This window comes from Mustelus asterias, chromosome 22, assembly GCF_964213995.1.
Source record: "Mustelus asterias chromosome 22, sMusAst1.hap1.1, whole genome shotgun sequence".
Taxonomy (NCBI): Eukaryota; Metazoa; Chordata; class Chondrichthyes; order Carcharhiniformes; family Triakidae; genus Mustelus; species Mustelus asterias.
This window is the reverse complement of record NC_135822.1, coordinates 4,981,151-5,000,207: the sequence shown is the minus strand read 5'-3', so window position 1 is coordinate 5,000,207 and position 19,057 is coordinate 4,981,151. Positions and strand designations below refer to the sequence as shown.

The 19,057-nt window shown below is 41.7% G+C and overlaps 1 protein-coding gene across 1 annotated transcript in view; it reads left to right on the top strand.

Moving 5' to 3' along the window:
* The window catches only part of pex14 (peroxisomal biogenesis factor 14), a 247,306-nt gene extending 229,135 nt beyond the window's left edge, over positions 1 to 18,171 (top strand). Inside the window, exons 8-9 of the mRNA XM_078238657.1 lie at positions 7,932 to 8,023; positions 10,315 to 18,171. Of these exons, the coding sequence (XP_078094783.1) occupies positions 7,932 to 8,023; positions 10,315 to 10,753 (531 nt within the window). The 3' untranslated portion in view covers positions 10,754 to 18,171. The remainder of the gene's footprint in view (positions 1 to 7,931; positions 8,024 to 10,314) is intronic.
* The last annotated feature ends 886 nt before the right edge of the window (positions 18,172 to 19,057 follow it).

The following is a 19,057-nucleotide window of genomic DNA, read 5'->3' as shown; positions in this document are numbered from 1 at the left end:
AGGCATTACTGGGACCCTATGCGGGTGCCCATAGCCACACCTTTTACTTGGAGGAGGTGAGACGAGTTAAAGGAGAAATTGTTGAGTGAGAACCAGTTCAGGCAGATGGAGGAGAGGATTGTTCAGACCTCTGTTCGAGGAAGAAGGCGAAGAGCTTTGAGGCCATCCAGATGGGGAATGGAGGTGTAGCCGTTTGACTTGCAGTTCCCTGGCCCAAACCGCTGCCTCCTCACTGTGATGTCCAATCCCCACCCAGGATAGCCTCAAACCTCCAAACTTCACCATCGGTTCAGTCATAAAACAAATCCACTTTCTCAGTTGTTAATACTGATTATTGTGCCTTTAAATTGGATGTCACTATGATTCCACCGCACACACTCTGTAATTTCTCAGTGTTCAAAATTAGAATAAAACTATAGGGACAGTTCATAGTAACCATTTGGTGGTCAAAAAAATTATTTTCTGAATTCTTGGCTCCTATGTTGCTACGAATTATTAGTTTGTATTCCAGAATACCCTACAACTAGTCTAAAATAGTGTGTGAAAAGTGTCATTATTTTAGGTGGATTAAGAAAGGGAATTTTAATTGCAAAGTGAGATTGCAGTGGAACACTTAACAGAAATTGTCAACTCTCAATGTCAGCATTAATATTTAGCCACAGTAAATATGATTTAAATATTGATCTTGTATCCCAGTGGTAATGTTCAGAATGCTCCCAGCTAGGCAAGATTCAAATCCAAAACTTTCAAAAATGATCAGATAACAGCGATTCCAAAAAAGAATGATACTGCAGTTAGTCAAATTCCTGTCTTGTTACTTCATGTAGGATTCTTGTTGCTCAAATGACACTAAAGTTCCTTTAAAATGAAGTGTGTGGTAACCGAATGTTCTAAGTTATAGGTTAGAAATTCTAAAAGATACTCTTAACATAGATGAAAACGAAACTCACCCCATCTCCTCTTCTCCCCCCATCTCCTCTTCTCCCCCCTTTCCCCAACAACCGAATTTGAATTTCACCCTCAACATGAGTACAGTTAGAAAATTAATTCAATATCAACAAAAAGAAGTGCTTCATCTTTTTGTGCAGGTAAACACTCAATGGGTTAGAACAGCACCAATGAGCCCTTGTCAGGGAAGGCCATCGACCTAAAATAGTACTAACCCTGTGTTTTTCTCTCTCAGTAAGAAGTCTCACAACACCAGGTTAAAGTCCAGCAGGTTTATTTGGTAGCACTAGTTTTCAGAGCGTTGCTCCTTCAGGTGAGTGGCTCACCTCACTCACCTGAAGAAGGAGCAACGCTCCAAAAGCTTGTGCTACCAAATAAGTTTGTTGGACTTTAACCTGGTGTTAGAACATAGAACAGTACAGCACAGAACAGGCCCTTCGGCCCACGATGTTGTGCCGAGCTTTATCTGAAACCAAGATCAAGCTATCCCACTCCCTGTCATCCTGGTGTGCTCCATGTGCCTATCCAATAACCGCTTAAGTGTTCCTAAAGTGTCTGACTCCACTATCACAGCAGGCAGTCCATTCCACACCCCAACCACTCTCTGAGTAAAGAACCTACCTTGGACACCCTTCCTATATCTCCCACCATGAACCCTATAGTTATGCCCCAGTGTTGTGAGACTACTTACTGTCCGCAGAGTATGCCTGACCTGATGAGTGTTTCCACCATTTACTGTCCTTTTTTCTGATTTTTCAGAACTTGCAGTATTTTGCTTTATGCCACTACTTTTCCTTTACAGGTTAGGGTTTGATTGATTTGAACTAGTTTTAGTTCACTGTGAACCAATTCTGTTTTTAAACGGATTTACTTCAAGTTCCTGATCCCCCCCTCAGTTTTTCATAAGCTAGAATAATATACAGAAGTAGTACTGTGGTTGATTTTAGTATCTTTTCTTAACGTGCTGGGTTTTTTTGGTAAAATTTTGTAAACATTGGGAAAATTCTTAGAAAAAGAACAAGAACAAAACAAAGTTGCAAGTCTCATTTCTCGTAAATGATTTCAAGACAAAACAAAACTGTAAAAATACAGCCCCGCTCTCTCTCTCTCTCTCCTTTCCCCTGCTTTAAAAAGTAAAATGTTAAGTTTATTTATTAGTCACAAGTAGGCTTACATTAACACTGCAATGAAGTTACTGTGAAAATCCTCTAGTCGTCACACTCCGGCGCCTGTTTGGATACACTGAGGGAGAATTTAGCATGGCCAATGCACCCTAACCAGCACGTCTTTCAGACTGTGGGAGGAAATCAGAGCACCCGGAGGAAACCCACGCAGACACAGGGAGAACATGCAAACTCCACGCAGATAGCGACCTAAGCCGGGAATCGAACCCAGATCGCTGGTGGTGTGAGGCAGCAGCGCTTGCCACCCTGGCTCAGTTAGTCGCACTCATCTTTGTGTCATTAGCTTCTGTGTTCAAGTCCCACTGCAGGACCTGAACACTCCGTTGCAGTACTCAGGGACTGCTGCATTGTTGGAGGTGCTGTCTTTTAATGAGATGTAAAACCCAAGGTCCTGTCTGCCTGATCAAGTGGAGGTAAAATATCTAATGGCACTATTGTGAGGAAGAGTAGAGGAGTTATCCTTGGTGTCCATTGCCAGTGAGTTTGTTTTTAATTCTTTTATGGGACATCGGTGTCGCTGGCTGGCCAGCATTTATTGCCCATCTCTAGTTGTCCTTGTTCAGAGGGTAGTTGAGGCTCATTACAACTTCTGACCAGTGTGTTGGGTTATGGGGATAGGGTGGGGGAGAGGGCCTGGGTAAGATGCCCGATCAGACAGTCAGTGCAGACTTGATGGGCTGAATGGACTCCTTCTGCACTGCAGGGATTTTATGATTCTTCTAATGATAGATTGCCCTTTGTAGAACAGGAACAGCAAAACAACTCAGATAATCATTATCCCTGTCCATCAAAATAATCTGGACTCTGGAATAATTGAGTTAATTTTGGTTGTTCAACAATAACCCATAAAATATCTAAACTTAGTATAAAATTGCCTTTATTTTTAGATTTAGTTTGGTAATGTCACGTAATATCCTCGTTAGATTTGTCAGAAAGCACATTCATTGGCGTACCGCTTGATATTTTTCCCCGATAGTTCTAGTTAAAGTTTATTTATTAGTCACAAGTAAGGCTTACATTAACACTGCAATGAAATTACTGTGAAATTCCCCTAGTCACAGTCCGGCACCTGTTCGGGTCAATGCACCTAACCAGCACGTCTTTCAGAATGTGGGAGGAAACCGGAGCACCCGGAGGAAACCCACGCAGACACTGGGAGAACATGCAAACTCCACACAGACAGTGACCCAAGCCGGGAATCGAACTAGGGCCCTTGGCGCTATGAAGCAGCAGTGCCACTGTGCTACCGTGCCACCCATTCTAACCATTAGTCGGTGCATATTCCAGAGTGCTGTCCTTTGAATTCTGACAGAAGGTGCATGTGTATTTGTTACAGGAGAGATGGGATCAGAACTGACTGTGATGCAGTTGCAGCCAAATATCTTGCTTGCATTCACCCAGGCTTGGACACGAGCGATACTACTTTGTTGAAATACTGGAAGGTGATGAGTGTCAATGAAACTGTGGCCCAGGCTAGGAATTATATTTGGAGGAAGTATTACAGTTTGGGATTTTTCCAACACTTTGTTGATGGCTGGATGCCATTTCTCATTGCACCCTGAACTGAATTCCTAATGAACCAAAACCTTGATGTTCCACTTTCATGCATGGTTTAGCATCTTACGCTGAAGAATGCACGATATTCCCATCGCATCTTTCTGGCACTTTCAAAGGCAGAAAATAGCAAGTTACTAAACTGTGTACAGGCTAAAAATGTTTGGTCAGATTTACCTACAGGTGATATATATGAAAGAAAAGAGACATAGTAAGATGCTCATTACATAAAAGATGTGGAAGCCATAGAAAGGGTGCAGAGGAGATTTATAAGGATGTTGCCTGAATTAGGTGGCATGCCTTATGAGGATAGGCTGAGAGAGCTAGGTCTTTTCTCCTTGGAGAGGCGAAGGATGAGAGGTGACCTGATAGAGGTGTATAAGATGTTGAGAGGTATTGATAGAGTGGATTCTCAGAGGCTTTTACCCAGGGCTGAAATGGTTGCCACAAGAGGTCACAGGTTTAGGGTGCTGGGGAGTAGATAGAGAGGAGATGTTAGGGGTAAGTTTTTCACTCAGAGGGTGGTGGGTGTGTGGAATCGGCTGCCGGTAGTGGTGGTGGAGGTGGATTCGATCGGGTCTTTTAAGAGACTTTTGGATAAGTTCATGGAAGTTCGTAAGATAAAGGGTTATAGGTAAGCCTAATAGATAGGGACATGTTCGACGCAACTTGTGGGCCGAAGGGCCTGTTTGTGCTGTAGCTTTTCTGTGTTCTATGCTAGAAGGAAAATAACTAAACTTATGAATTGTTCGTGAAAGAATAACTGTAGAAAAGTGAGCCTTAAATCTTTGTAGTTCTTCTCAGTAAGTTCCTGATAACAGTTTCTGGTGGTGAGATGCATGGCATTAATTCTTTGTAAATTGCTCTGAGCCATTGATAATTACAAGAAAATGTATCACGACAAATTCTTAATCCCTTCGCTTTAACATTACGGCAAAAAAGGGTTTGGGATGACCACTCAATTTATGGCTAGGAGTTAATGATGACTAATTTAGTGATGGAACCATAGGGTAGAACCATACATGCAGAATGAAGCCATTTGGCCCATTGAGTCTGCACTGACTCTAAGAGAGCATCTTTACCCAGGCCCACCCCTCTTCCCCCCCCAGCCCTATCCCCCTAACCCTGTGCATTTGCCATGGCTAATCCACTCAATTTGCACATCTTTGGACACTAAGGGGCAGTTTAGTGCGGCCAATCCCCCTAACCTTCACATCTTTGGACTGTGGGAGGAAACCGGAGCCCCTGGAGGAAACCCACACAGATGTCGAACATACAAACTCCATACAGTCACCCAAGGCTGGAATCAAATCAAAAGCCTGGGTAACTTTCTGGGGAAGAGAATGCCAGATGCTAACGACCCTTGAGAGAAAAGAATTCTCACATTCTCCTCCGCTATCTTTCGTGTTAGATCTCTTATTCTTAAACTGTGTCCTCTGGTTCTTGTTACTCCCACAAGTGGAAACATCCTCCAGCATCTATTCTAACAAATCCCCTCAGAATCTTCAATCAGATCATCTCTCGTTCTTCTAAACTCCAATGGGAAAAGGCCCAACCTTTCTTCATAAGGTAAGTCCCTCATCCCAGGAATGAATTGAGTGAACCTTCTCTGAACTGCCTCTAACGCAATTGTATATATTTTTCAAATAAAGAGACCAAAACTGTACACAGTATTCCAGATGTGGTCTCACCAAGGTCCTGTATAGTAAAGCTTTCCTACTTTCATATCCCATTCCCTTGTAATATTTGCCTACCTAATCGTTTGCTGTACCTGCGTACTAACGTTCTGTGACTCGTATGAGGACACTCAGATCCCTCTCTACCACCGGGTTTTACAATCTCTTTCTTAAATAGAATGCTGCCTTTCCATTCTTCCTGCCAAAATGGACAAGTTCATATGTTCCCACATTATACTCCATCTGCCAAATTTTTGCTCACTCAGACATCTGCCCAAAAAGATGCAAATAAGGTAGGACATCTTTGTCCCCCTTAACAAGCCTCCTTTGGGCCTATGGGCATGATGGCTTGTCTTCTATCCCTAGTGAGGAATGTCTTGTATGTGGAAGTTAAATAACATTAGTCTTTTCCTTTCCCAACATTCAGTCCCAACACCGACTCCATTTTAAGGACACACTCTCAGCATTTTCTATGGCGTTTCTTCCATGCAGGTGTGACGGTGAAGTGTGTAGGAACTTTCATTTGAAGAAGAATTTAGTCTCAATTGCCAGGCAATTAAATATTAACTATTTTAAGTGGGCAAAAGTGTGAATTGATGACTGTTTCTCTCACCTGGCAACAATTGGAAAACACAATCCCATCTGTGCGATTAAAATGAAATCAATGTTTAAAATACGCTTTGTTCTTTAAATAAAACCAATGATTTGATGAACTTGAGATGAAAGGTTTATTGAGGCTTTGAACCAAACATGCTGTCTGCAGCTCCCATCACATGTTTCAAAGAAGCACTTAACCCCATTTTGAAGGTTACACAATTTTAAACATAAATAAACATCATAATTGTGCCGGGAAAAGAATAAAGCACTGATCCTAACAGGACAGTTTTCCTCTTATTTGTTCTTTAACGTATCAAATAGAGGAAATCATAGGGTTAGTATCCTCTTAGAGGTGCATTAATGCTAAGTTTGAAATCATTGTGAAATCAGTTCATGTCTGCACCTACACTAAAATAGTCTTGTGTAACTTGGGCATAAATGATTAAACTAATTCTGGGAGAATTCTTTATCTATTGACCCAACATCAGGTTGAGCCCTGATTATGGGTACATTGACTGTAACTGTGGTACAAATGCAAGCAAAATTGCTTATCATTGACATTACTGTTGTAGTATTATCACACCTTTAGTTCTATCTTTCTTGAAGATACCTTCCCATTCCTCTGCTTTAACCATTGGTCAATCCTTAATCTTCTTTCTTGTTGCTGGCAGTAATGTCTCGTTCTTGCTTTCCTGTAGAAAACATTCTTGGAGATCAAATTTTCCCTCATGTCGCAAACTTGTTTCCTGGTTCACCAGCTTAGGTTAGGTGGATTGGCCATGCTAAATTGCTCCCCAGTGTCTAAAGATGTGTAGGTTAGGTGAATTGGCCATGGGAAATGTATGGGGTGATAGGGAAAGGGCACTGATGGGTGGGCCTGGGTAAGATGCCCTTCCGGAGAGTCAATACAAACCCGATGGGCCAAATGGTCTCCTTCTGTACTGGATAGCTGCCATAGCTTTCACTCTTTGCATCATCTCACATTTGAGTTGGTCCATGTGTTTTGATAAAGAAAAATATGCATTTATATATTCACAACTGCAGCTCATCACAAGAGTAGTTTTTAGCCATTGAAGGACTTTCTAAAGTGTATTCACTGTTGTAGTGTAGGAAACGTAGCAACAATTTGTGCACAACAAGAACCCAAAAACAGCAATGAAATAATGACAGGTAGCCTGTACTTAAGAGTGTTAGTGGAGGGATAAATATTAATCAGGACACCTGTACTACTTTGAATAGAACCTTTGGATCCTTCGCATCCACTAGAAAGAGCAGACAGAACCTCGGTTTAATCTCTCCATCCAATGGACAGCATTGACAGTGCAACAGGACAGGTTGTTGGTGATCTGGACAGCTAGAAACTTGAAGCTCTCGGCCATTTCCACTTCATCCCCATAGATGTAGACAAGGGCACATCCTCCACTACGCTTCCTGAAGTCGATGACTATCTCCTTCGTTTTGTTGACATTGAAGGAGAGATTATTGTCACCGCACCAGTTCACCAGATTCTATATCTCTTTCCTGTACTATGTCCTTCAGCTGGCTGCCTACCACAACATAAGACTTGGGCCAATTTTGTTGCAAACTTGTCCCCTGAAGCTGTTGCCTCACTAGTCTCAGTCCCTCTCTCCCGCTCTCTGTTGGGAGAAAATGTGCATTTTATAATCCTGAAAATTGAAATCGAGGAGCTTGATGCTAACAACCGCCTGCTGTCTGAAGACAGGATAATTCTTTGGAATTGGAGTTAGACTAGTGTTAGTAACAGAGGACCTTGAACAGGCCAAGATGGGGGAAACAAGGGGCAGAAGAATTAATAAGCAACATGCTACACAGGAAACATGATATGTTATGCATAAGAAGACTTGGTACCTCAGTGGCGAGCTGTAATTTCTAACACTCCGTAGCCAATAGTAAGTTGTGTGTTTATTTTAATTATTTTGTAACATAAACATGATTCCTCTGCTTTCCTCAGGCTTCCTCCTCTACAAATTGGCTTCTAGAGTCTCAGAGTATAAATGAATTGAAAGCTGAGATCACCTCATTGAAAGGACTTCTCCTAAGCAGGTAAAGTTGATCTGGACGAGGACCGAAATGAAAGGACAGGTAAACTTTGTGAGCGGAGGGTGCTCTGATTCACCAAAAAGAAAGGCTTCTAAATGGGATTACCACTGAATAAAGACTCTTGATTTGAACTTCTACGGTCTAATGGGAAAAGGCTCTGGCCCGTCCAGTGGTGTGGAGATGCCGGCGTTGGACTGGGGTAAACACAGTAAGAAGTCTCACAACACCAGGTTAAAGTCCAACAGGTTTATTTGGTAGCGCAAGCTTTTGGAGAAAAAGGAGCAACGCTCTGAAAGCTTGTGCTACCAAATAAACCTGTTGGACTTTAACCTGGTGTTGTGAGACTTCTTATTGTCCATCCAGTGGGCACAGGTTCGGTTCCTGGACAAAGTTAGATGGCACAGCTAATACAGATATTGACTTCAAAACCCTGGGCTGGAGGATCAGACAGCTTTTCCACTGCTGAGTATAATCCAATGGCCGTGGGTGGTGAGGGTCCATCCCTGTCATTATTGTCTGGTAACGCACTCTGTTGGGACTTGAATATCAAGGGTGGCCACTTGACTGAGACACTGAAGTTCTGTTTGGAACTGTATTCCAGTCAGAGCCAGCACATTTAATAAAGAAAATTGGTATTAAAAAGTGCAGGGGTAACAGAAAGATACATCTTAAAGTGATGTTGTTTTTCATATAATCCCATGCTGATGTGCTCAAAACTCTCCTTTTTATCTTTACTCCCAGCTTCCCTCCATCCATTCCCTAACCAGCTTGGGTTATTTGTTTATTATTGTGAATGGTTCTTGTAGAGAGTTGTTATTCTCTGGTAGGTGTTTAGTTATTTAGGCTATCGGTGTTCTCTTGACACCTTGGAGGGAAATGATCTCATCATTGACTATAGCGGGAAGGCATTACACAAAAGCATTGCCATTGTTCTCCTTGATTGCCGCCATGGGAGAGAGCTCTACAGAAATGTAACATAATCTTTCCATAAATCTCAGCCAGAAACATTTCACACACTATGCAGGCTGGCTCGCAGTCAAAACATAAACCCTAACAGGTTAATGCAGTGGGTTTTTGAAGTTCATGTGGGCATCACTGGCAAGGCCAACATGTATTACACTTGAGAAGTTGGTGGTGAACCACCTTGAACTGTTGCAGTCTGTGCTTTTGTGGAGGGAGATTCAGGATTTTGACACAGCGGCAATGAAAGAACAGTGATATATTTCCAAGTCATAGATGCCTGTGACTTGGAGGGAAACTTGCACGTTTCCATGCTACTCTTATCCCTCTAGGTGATAGAGATTCCAGGATTGGGAGGTGCTGTCAAAGAAACCTTAGAGTATCATCACTGGTATATTTTCCTTAGAATCTTCAACTGTATTTTGGATTAGTGTTAGTGATTCCCTTGGATTTGATGATGGTGGTCTCTCCTGCATGTAGACCTTTTATTTCTCATGCTTAAGAATTCATCTGTGCCCATCAATTTCTTACAATGCTGTGGTGTGATGCAAAAGGCTGGAAATGTAAGTTACAGTTAAAATATGCACAAGCAGCAAGAAAAAAATTGGGACTTACAGGTGGGACCACGAGAAAGAGACAAACAGGAAAAGTTTTTTAAATTCTGAAGTCTACAGCATTAATTTTCTTCTGAGAGAATGAGACTCCATACTTTAAATATTTTTTTCCCCCCAGAAACAGAGGTTCTGTATTTATCCCTTATTAAACCAATATAAATGTGGTTACTATTAAATGTGCCATCCTAACCTTTCAGCTCTTTGTATGGAACTAGTGGACAAGTACAGCAAGTTCATGTATTTGAGAGATTCGAATGCCAGGTCTGGCAGTGAGGGCTGTAACAGTGCACCCTGTGAAGATGCCAGGGTATCTCTGACAGCAGTGGGGTGTTTAACTGCACTTGGGAGAAGGCAGAAGTTACCATTATTATTAAAGCAAAACCTGGACCATTGTCTTCTAATCTGCAATGGGCACTGAGGCAAAGTGACTGTCACAGTATAATTGAATGTGGAGGTTCTCCATGGAGTCTGAAAGAAATATATTTCACAATTATGACACTCCTAAAGTCAGATAGCAATGCAATCTCCATATAAATCTGGTGTAGACTCCCAGTGGGGGGAGGGAGATGATGTCACGTTTAGGCAAAGAAAGTCTACGCTCTTAGAATAATAATATACCAAACTCTAAAATAGAGTTTATAGATGTTGCAGTTTGTTTCCAGTAGATTTTAATGAAATTTTCTGATTATTAACATTCCTAACCTTGTATTTTGGTTGTAGGCGACAGTTCCCATCTTCGCCATCCGCTCCAAAGATACCATCTTGGCAGATTCCGGTCAAACCATCGACAATAGCCACATCGGTAACAGCCAATCACAACAACAGCAGCAGCGACATCTCACCAGTCAGCATCGAATCAGCCTCTTCCTCCCCAGTCACAGAGAATCACAGCCCTGAAGGGGGGAATATCAGCAGCCATATGATTAGCAGCAACAAAGTAGATGTTAAATGTCAGGTGAGGATGGAAGTCCAAGGGGAAGAAGAAAAGAAACAAGAGAATGAAGATGAGGATGAAGATGATGATGTTAGTCATGTGGATGAGGAGGATTGTCTGAATGTGCAGACAGAGGATAGACGGGGTGGTGATGGACAGATAAATGAGCATGTGGATAAACTACGCCGCCCAGAAGGTGCCAGTAACGAAAATGACATTGACTAATTAGCAAATGTGATCCTGTGATTTGACCTCCACGAACAGAACGTCCTTAATTCCATTAATTTACTGTAAATACAGGCTTATTGCATCCTGAGCAGTGGATTTATGCTACCCAACGAATAATGTTCTGGCATATGTAAACACCCGATCAATAAGTGTCGCCACTTACACCCGGTTACACTTTTACACAGCCTGGTTATTGTATGACCAGGCCGGAAGAGTTCGGAGTTCAGCACGTGAAGAGTGAATTGCCTCAGTGGTGAAGAGGTCAAAATGCTCACCTTTAATCTACCTGGTTGTAGGTTCAAACCCCCCGCAAAATTACACACCTTGCTTGTGATGTGTCTTGTTAGCACTCGGTCAACTCTTGATGCGATCTAGTCCCAACCAAGGAGATATGGTTGGGCACTCAGTCCCACCTTTTGTGTGAAGAAGTAGTGCCCATAACAAGGCTGCATTGGTTGGCAGCAGTCCACACTGGCCACTAAGACCCGGTACAGTTGAAGCCTTGCTAAGTACATGATTGGAAATGATAAGTTTTGTGTTTGAGTTATTGTTGTGGAATGGGAGTGAATGGAAATAGTGCATTCAAGTTTTATGTTTGCATTAGAATAACTTCGTGTTAGGGTGTGACTTTAATTAGAGTGCACGCACCCATCAACCGGGATAGACCTGAGAAATGGGAGAATAGGCTTTAAACCCAACTTCTGGTTCAAGTTCAAGAAAATCTCTTTGTCACTGTTGTACTATTATTTGTAGAATCTCTGGACTGTGAAATGCAAGAGAAGTATCAGTGCCAAATTGAATGTCATAGTACCACACTATCAAACCATCGCAGGGACTCACGAACTTGGAAGAAACTTCAGTTAATTCTGAAGGAAATTCCATGAGATGAACCAACTTCAGTTTGATTTCGGGGCAGGAGTATAATCCTTGAACTGTACCCATCTGATTTCAAATTATGACCCAAGAGTGACTCTTTAATATGGCACATCCATCAGGCATTGTTCCCTTTTCTTCCAAATCAGTTCAAAGTTTGTAGGGTGTTTCAGTTGTCCGGTATGTACAATGCTGGTATCTCGCTTCTTTTTAATTAGGGTGGGTAGGGCGGGAGAAGCAAGAACACTCTCTCTTATGCATTTTAAGTACCTTTGCTTTAATTTGTTTTGACTACACAAGTTTTAATAGGGGCACGGTGGCACAGTGGTCAGCGCTGCTGCCTCACAGCGCCAAGGACCCGGGTTCAATTCCAGCCTCGGGTCACTGTCTGTGTGGAGTTTGCACGTTCTCCCCGTGTCTGCGTGGGTTTCCTCCCACAGACCAAAGATGTGCGGGTTAGGTGGATTGGCCATGCTAAATTGCCCCTCAGTGTCAGGGGATTAGCAGGGTAAATATGTGGGGCTGCAGGGAAAGGGCCTGGGTGGGATTGTGGTCGGTGCAGACTCGATGGGCCAAATGACGACGACCTGCACTGTAGGGATTCTGTGATTCTATGAAAATGGCGGAAAATGGTGGCTGGGTTGGAGAGGAAGGTTATTCTTCCTTCAGAACTGCGTTTGTGGTGTTTAAATTGAACTTTGCAGCAAAGCACATGAAGCGGTTTGATACATGTGTTCATTAATTATGAAATACAGTTTATGATGTAGGCAATCCAAATAGTACCGTCTCTTTAAAGTTATTTAATATATGTCAAGTACTGGGATGAAACTACATCAAAAGGGCTGAGAGATGCTTGGGACTGGGAGTGACGGAGTTATAATCTAACAAAAAGTAAATAGAATGTTGTTTTTGTAATTTATAAATGTTAATGTTGCAATGTGCTTTTTTATAATTTATCCCCCCCCCCCCCACACACACACACACACACACACACACACACACACAATCCCCGCCTCGCTGCCCATCCCCAGCCTCATATTGGAATACCTTTCAAGCCAGAAGGTGTTTATTTTCAAACATTATGAAGCAGCGTACTTTTCCTGGAGGTCTCTGATTGCTGAGTAATTATTTCGGTGGTAATTATTTTAATCAAGCATTTACATTATACAGTTTTGCACTTGTATTGAAGTTACTTTGCAAGTAAATTTGATGATGAAAACATCCCCTGACCTTTCCAGTAGAAGGGATTCCTTATTTGTTTACTTATCCAGCACAGGCTCAGAGATGGTATTTAACTTGCTGTCAGTAGACCATGACGAACATTAAAAATAAACTTTCAGATCAAGGTGCTGAATAAAACGTGGTTAATGACTGGTCCGGAAGTGTAGCCATCTGCTTAGCTCCATAGCTGTTTTGTTAAAGCACAAACAATGTGACACCATTAGGACAAATGCTTTAGATAGGCTGGTGATTTAGTACCATTCAAATTCACTCAGAAGCCAACCCCGCCAACTTTCTGTGCAAAATTGCCGATAGCTGGCAGTAATTTGAACTGTACGTGACTTGTAAGAGTTTGGGACATATGTTGCACCGCATTAAATGATTTGCTTGGAGGCTCGAGAAACCCAATAAAAGCGTATGGATTGAAATTCTAACTATACCCCATTTAATTTTATTCGACTGCAATGCCAGATGTATCAAGATCCACAGAAAACTAGAATTTTGGAGAAAGGGGAGAAGCTGTTGCATAGAATTTATGGCATGGAAAAGGCCATTCAGCCCAACTTGTCTGCTGGCATTTTGCTCCACGCGAGCCACCTCCCCACCCTTCTTCATCTAACCCTTTCAGGCCCAACAGACCCAGACCTTTCTCACAGACCTTGGCCCTGCCAGCTCCATGGTACCATTGCTCCTTCCTTGTCATTGAAAACCCATCGAGGTTTGTTCCCAGGTCTATCATTTTTTTAAAAGTTCATTTATTAGTGTCACAAGTAGGCTTACGTTAACACTGCAATGAAGTTACCGTGAAAATCCCCCATTCGCCACATTCCGGTAGCTGTTTGGGTATACTGAAGGAGAAATTTTTGTGTACGGAAAATAAATCTGACTTTTCTTCTTACTCCGAAACTTATTTTGAATTCATGTTCCCTGATACCATAATCCTGCATCGGAGTGAGCAACTTCCTGGCTGGACTTTGATCTTATGATTGTGGAAATTTCAGTTCAGTCACTCTGATGTCTCTTCCCAAAAGAACAAGTCAAGCCCAAATTCCTTAGGATTTCCTGACATCTTGTTTGTCTCTCTTTACTGGAACCACACACTGATTTATGCATTGAGCCCTGAGTTTTCTAGCCTTCTCACCTCTGATCAAATGGTCCTGAGTTCAAATACCAATCCAGAGACTTGAAAACACAGTTTAGGCTTTTCACTAAAGTAATACTTGGGGACTGCTGCACTGTTGCAGGTGCTATCTTTCGAATAGGGCTTTAAATCGAGGCCCTTTAAGTCATCTTGTGGATGTAAAAGATCCCATGGCCCTATTCGAAGAAGAGCAGAGAGTTCTCCTAATGTCCTGCCTAATGTTTATCCCTCAGCAAGTACCAGTAAGAAAAGTTGATTTGGTCATTACCTTATTACTGTTTTGGTCTTGTGTGGAATTTAGCTGCCATGTTTCCTATCCTAGAACAGTGATTATGTTTAAGAAAACTTCATTGGTTGTAAGGCATGTTGGAACATTCTGGGATCTTGAAAGGTCCTGCAAGATTTTCTTTCTTTATCGGATACTTCCCCTCAAACTGGGATATATAAAGGTACAGATATGTGTGCCATGAATAGGATTGTGTGTGAGAGACCTAACCGATATCCATTAAATCTGGTATTAGGCAGCAGCTTAGGAATTATTGAAAGTTGGTTAAAAGTTGAACCTTGCACTCGGGGTAAGCAGCAATTGCAGTGTCTTCATCCCAAAAGAGGTGTTTGATGTCAAAGGTGTGAGCCAAGAGGACCTGCTCTTTCTAGTGAGGATACATGTGCAGTGAGGTAGGACTATGCCCCACCAGCAGCCCCCTGCCGTTCCTCTAACAGAGTTCATCTATAGAAAGGCAATAGACTGTTCACTCCGGGGCCCAAGGACTTGCTGCATAGCTCCTGGGGAGCCTACTACAGTAGCAAGAAGGTGGTAGCTATCAAGGTTCCATTAATCGTAAATGACTGGATGGTGTGGCCTAACAGTCAGTCCCAATATCCAGCGCACAATTTTGGCAAGAGATGGGTAATGTGGCAAAAGCTATTCCCTCATTAAAATTGAACTTGCCTGCACTTGACAACACACAGATACATTTTGGATCAACATCACCATTCATTGAGAAATGGCATGTTGGGACGATAACAGAGAAAATCAAGACCTTACAGTCTTTACAAGATGTACCCTGATTAGAAACAATTAAATTGTTTGCTGCCTTCAATCTATAAAGCTGCATACATTAACACCTCAGAAAATGGCCACCGTTAACTTCTAGGCACAGCCAACAATGAAACTCATCCAGGGTCAAAAAGCGCACTGAAACTGGGCTGAATAGAGAGAGTTGTTTGGCCACTGTCTCAGTGCAGAGGTTTGGGAACTCCAAAGATGTGTATTATACAAAGTAAATCATATGGAGCTCAATGTGGAAATGTTCTCAATCTGGCGAAGCTTCATTGTTGTTGCAGTTAATTTAAATATTCATTCTATTTGAACATGTCGGCGTTAGGACATTGTTTGGATATCGCTCATCTTTTCTCAGTTAATTTTGTTGTTTCTGAACCCAGTTTCTGGTGCCAGTTTACAACTGAACCTGTGTAGCAAAGTGAGGTGGTTATTGAATGTAAGCCCTAATCGTGGCTAAACTACCCCTTTGTGCAGCTTAGTTAGTGTTTGTTCACCTCGATTCATTACAGGACAAATAATATTGTGAGCAAATGGATCCATTGTCAAGTGTTACAGCTGCTATAATTCCAATTGCCTGTCCACCTTAGGGACAGAAAGCAGATGAATTCATTGAATCAGAATAATCTGCCTTAAAGTGGCAATAGTATCCAGCAAACTATTTCAGTATTCCGGTGGTTTCCTCACAAATTTTATTGAGGAACTTTGAGCGGAGTGTGTCGGTGTTCATTGTGTCAGGATGGACAAAATTTGTCAAGTGGTCGCTTTGTGTGGTCTTTGACCAGGTGGGCAAAAAGTTGGGAGAATTAGGTAACTGAAGTGGTAGTAGCAAATAGGTGAAACTAAGTCCAATTTTAGAAAGTCTGTACAATGTAGGTGGAAGAGAAAACTGAAGAAGGTAAGGCATTCCTGTGAAAAAAGTGAGTTGAATAAAAGAGGAAATGAGTATCAAAATGGGTAGAATGAAGAGACAGGCAAGAGAAGAAGTATGTATGGTGACTTATTTGGAGCTTAGAAGGAACAAACTTCAGAGTTGCAGTATCCATTTGAATATAAGATACAATGTCCATTAGAACAGTCAGCACAGAGAGATGCACAGTGGAGGCAACCGGTCAGTAAAGGGTCAACAATCAAGAGTAGTTTTTTCTTGCACCGTGTTCAGGAGTCTGAGAGAAGAATAGAAGATCCCCAGATATAGAGGCAGCGTTCTAGTCTTGGGTGAATGGATTGATAAGAGTTGAGTTATTGCGAAATACAGCAAGAAAAACGGCTTCATGGCGTTAGTTTTAACAATGGACCTGATCCCAGAGTTCCATTTAAGATCAAGTGAGTGAGTGAATCAAAGTAGAAAGCTATGTGGATCCATCTAAGCAAAAATAGTTACTTGCTGAACTTTCCAGAAATTAATGAAACTATTGTCCAGGGTGGATCCATGTTTGAGGAAATCGGTGAATTGGAAAGAAAGAATCACTATTAGCACATGTAGAATAATTTTGAGTGAAAACTCTATAGCCGCGAACATCACTTTTGATAGAACAGCCGTATAGCGTTAAGAATGTTTAGATGTGCATGGTGCATGCCAGACCGTATCGCAAGGTTTGGAGATATTCGTGACATTGACAAGTGCATCTTCAAAGTATTCAAAGAGCGCAGTTCCAGAAGTGTGTAATATAACCAGGATGAATTATCAATGGGACAGGCCATGCCAAAGAGAACGAAAGTGACATTTGTGGACCAGGCAAGAACATCTCTGTAGTGTTCATGATGGTCGATGGTTTTTGATACCATGCAAAAACAGAAAATATACGATGGGCATAAAGATGATCGGTGAATCAACCGAATACCCTGTTGTGCGAGTGTGTGAATTTATTTTAAGGACCTTCTCAGTAAGTTGTTTTTATTCCAAAAAGTAGTTCAAACTCTCAAATAGCTTCATGTTTGATAAGGGAATATCCAACCTTTGATTATAAAAGTACCACTGATATTTTCCAGTTGGAGTGCTGGAACAATGCAATAAATATAGCGCAGGTTGTGTAACTGGGTTCATCTTTCTTATTCTTCACACTAACCTAACAATTAAACACTTAGCTACTTGTTTGATCTACACTTCACAACCTACCAAAAATGGCACCAAAACCTAGGATGATTTTTATTACGTGCAACCCTGCACATGCACTAATTTGATATGAGCACACTCTTGCCATTGGACAGAGCAATCTTAGAGTTTGATGTGACTTCCTTACATTTACGCTTTGCAGCACTGTTGATAGAGATCTAGTGACTCCACCATCGACTGCAATAAGCTGAAGTATAAAATCAGATTGCCTGTTTTGCCTTAGAAACATTTCGCACTCAACCTAGTTGAGTTTGTGGCTGTTTTTTTTTCGTTGTGAAAATATTCGCACGCTGGCAAAACAGATTTTACAATCTCTTCCACAAATTTACCCGGGATTTAAAAATCAAAGCCAATTCCCTGACATTTCTCCCTTTTGCATTTGCTACTGTTTTGACCGTTGTTAATCACTTAGACTATTGACATTTTAGACAAACCTTCACATATTATTTACATCAGTTACCTGACATTATTTACCCTTTTACCTTTCTCTTGCCCACAATGTTAAGACTGCCCCAGTAGGGTTTGACAGAGTTGCAGCTGTACTTTGCTGTGACAGTCTCATTTGGCCGTTCAGGCGTGACACCTGATGGGTATTGGGGAAGTGGAGAGCGTGGAATGGTTTGGATTACGTGGGAGTGTTTAACCCTGACATTGCCGCTGATGTTTGGGTATTGCTCTATGTAGCTGATTCTGCCCGAATGTATTGATCACATCATAATAAAAGTGAATATAATCAATAAAAAGTTTTCAGTCTACACCTGTTGCATTAATTTCTCTTTAGGTTGGTCCCTCACTAAATGTTGTTCCAGGACTGTATGGTATTGCAAAAGGAGGGAAACAATATAATTGTTTTATATTTATTTGGAATATCTGCACTTTTTTGCAGTTACGTGCCTTTTTATGCAAAAAGGTTGTTGCAATCATCTGTTCCTTAACTTCTCAATAATACCAACTTGCATTTAGCTAGCACCTTTGATGCAAGGAGCATTCCAAGAACTTTGCAGTAGGGAAACGGATGGAAGGTAAAGGTGGGGACGGGGGACCAAAGCCATGGTCCAAGGGCTGGGTTTTGAAGAGGTTTGTAAATTAGGAAGGAGGGGCAGGGTAGAAAATTTGGGGGAGTAGGTTCCAGATACCATCAATGGTCGAGCGAAGGGTGCCAACTTGGAAGAGGTTGGACGTAGGGGTAGGGTGTTCAAGCGGGGGCATGGGAGCTGGAGGAGGGATTTAATTAATAGTCCTTTGTGACCAATTTGTGATAAATTTCTGTTGTTCATAACTCTGGTTTCATCCAGAATACTTTTCAACTTATTTATGAGAAGTATACTTATCCGAATTCCATATCATCCAAAATATTTATAAAGGGAAACTATTCACACTTTGTCATTAGGTTTTCCCCTCCTATTTTTAAACTCCAATCAGATGTTCCAGCAAGAAAATGGATTAAGTCGAACTCCATCACAATGATTTCATGATGTTCTCTCCTCCAGTAGGTGACAGTATTTTTCCCCATCCACTGGTCACATCCATCTAGTCGTGGAAATGCAAGTTTATTAAACTCCACGTACAATAATCTGTCTTAGTTTCGTTGTGTTCCGTAATATTGTTCTAAAAGCTAAAACGTGACAAAGAGCAACTGAAAGAAATGATTGAAGGGCAAGGTAAATCAGCCAGATGGTCCTAATATTTAATTAATGTTCTTCACTTTAAATCAATAGAAATACGTTACTATTGAAAAAAGGGATATCCCAGCTTTTAAAGCCCAGCTTTATCCCCCCTTTCCTTACCTTTTCTCCCCCTTTGCTTCCCCTTTCCCCCCTTTTCTAAATTTGACCTCTCTCCCATCCATTCCTCCCCCCCCCTCCCCCACATCTTCATCTGTCACAG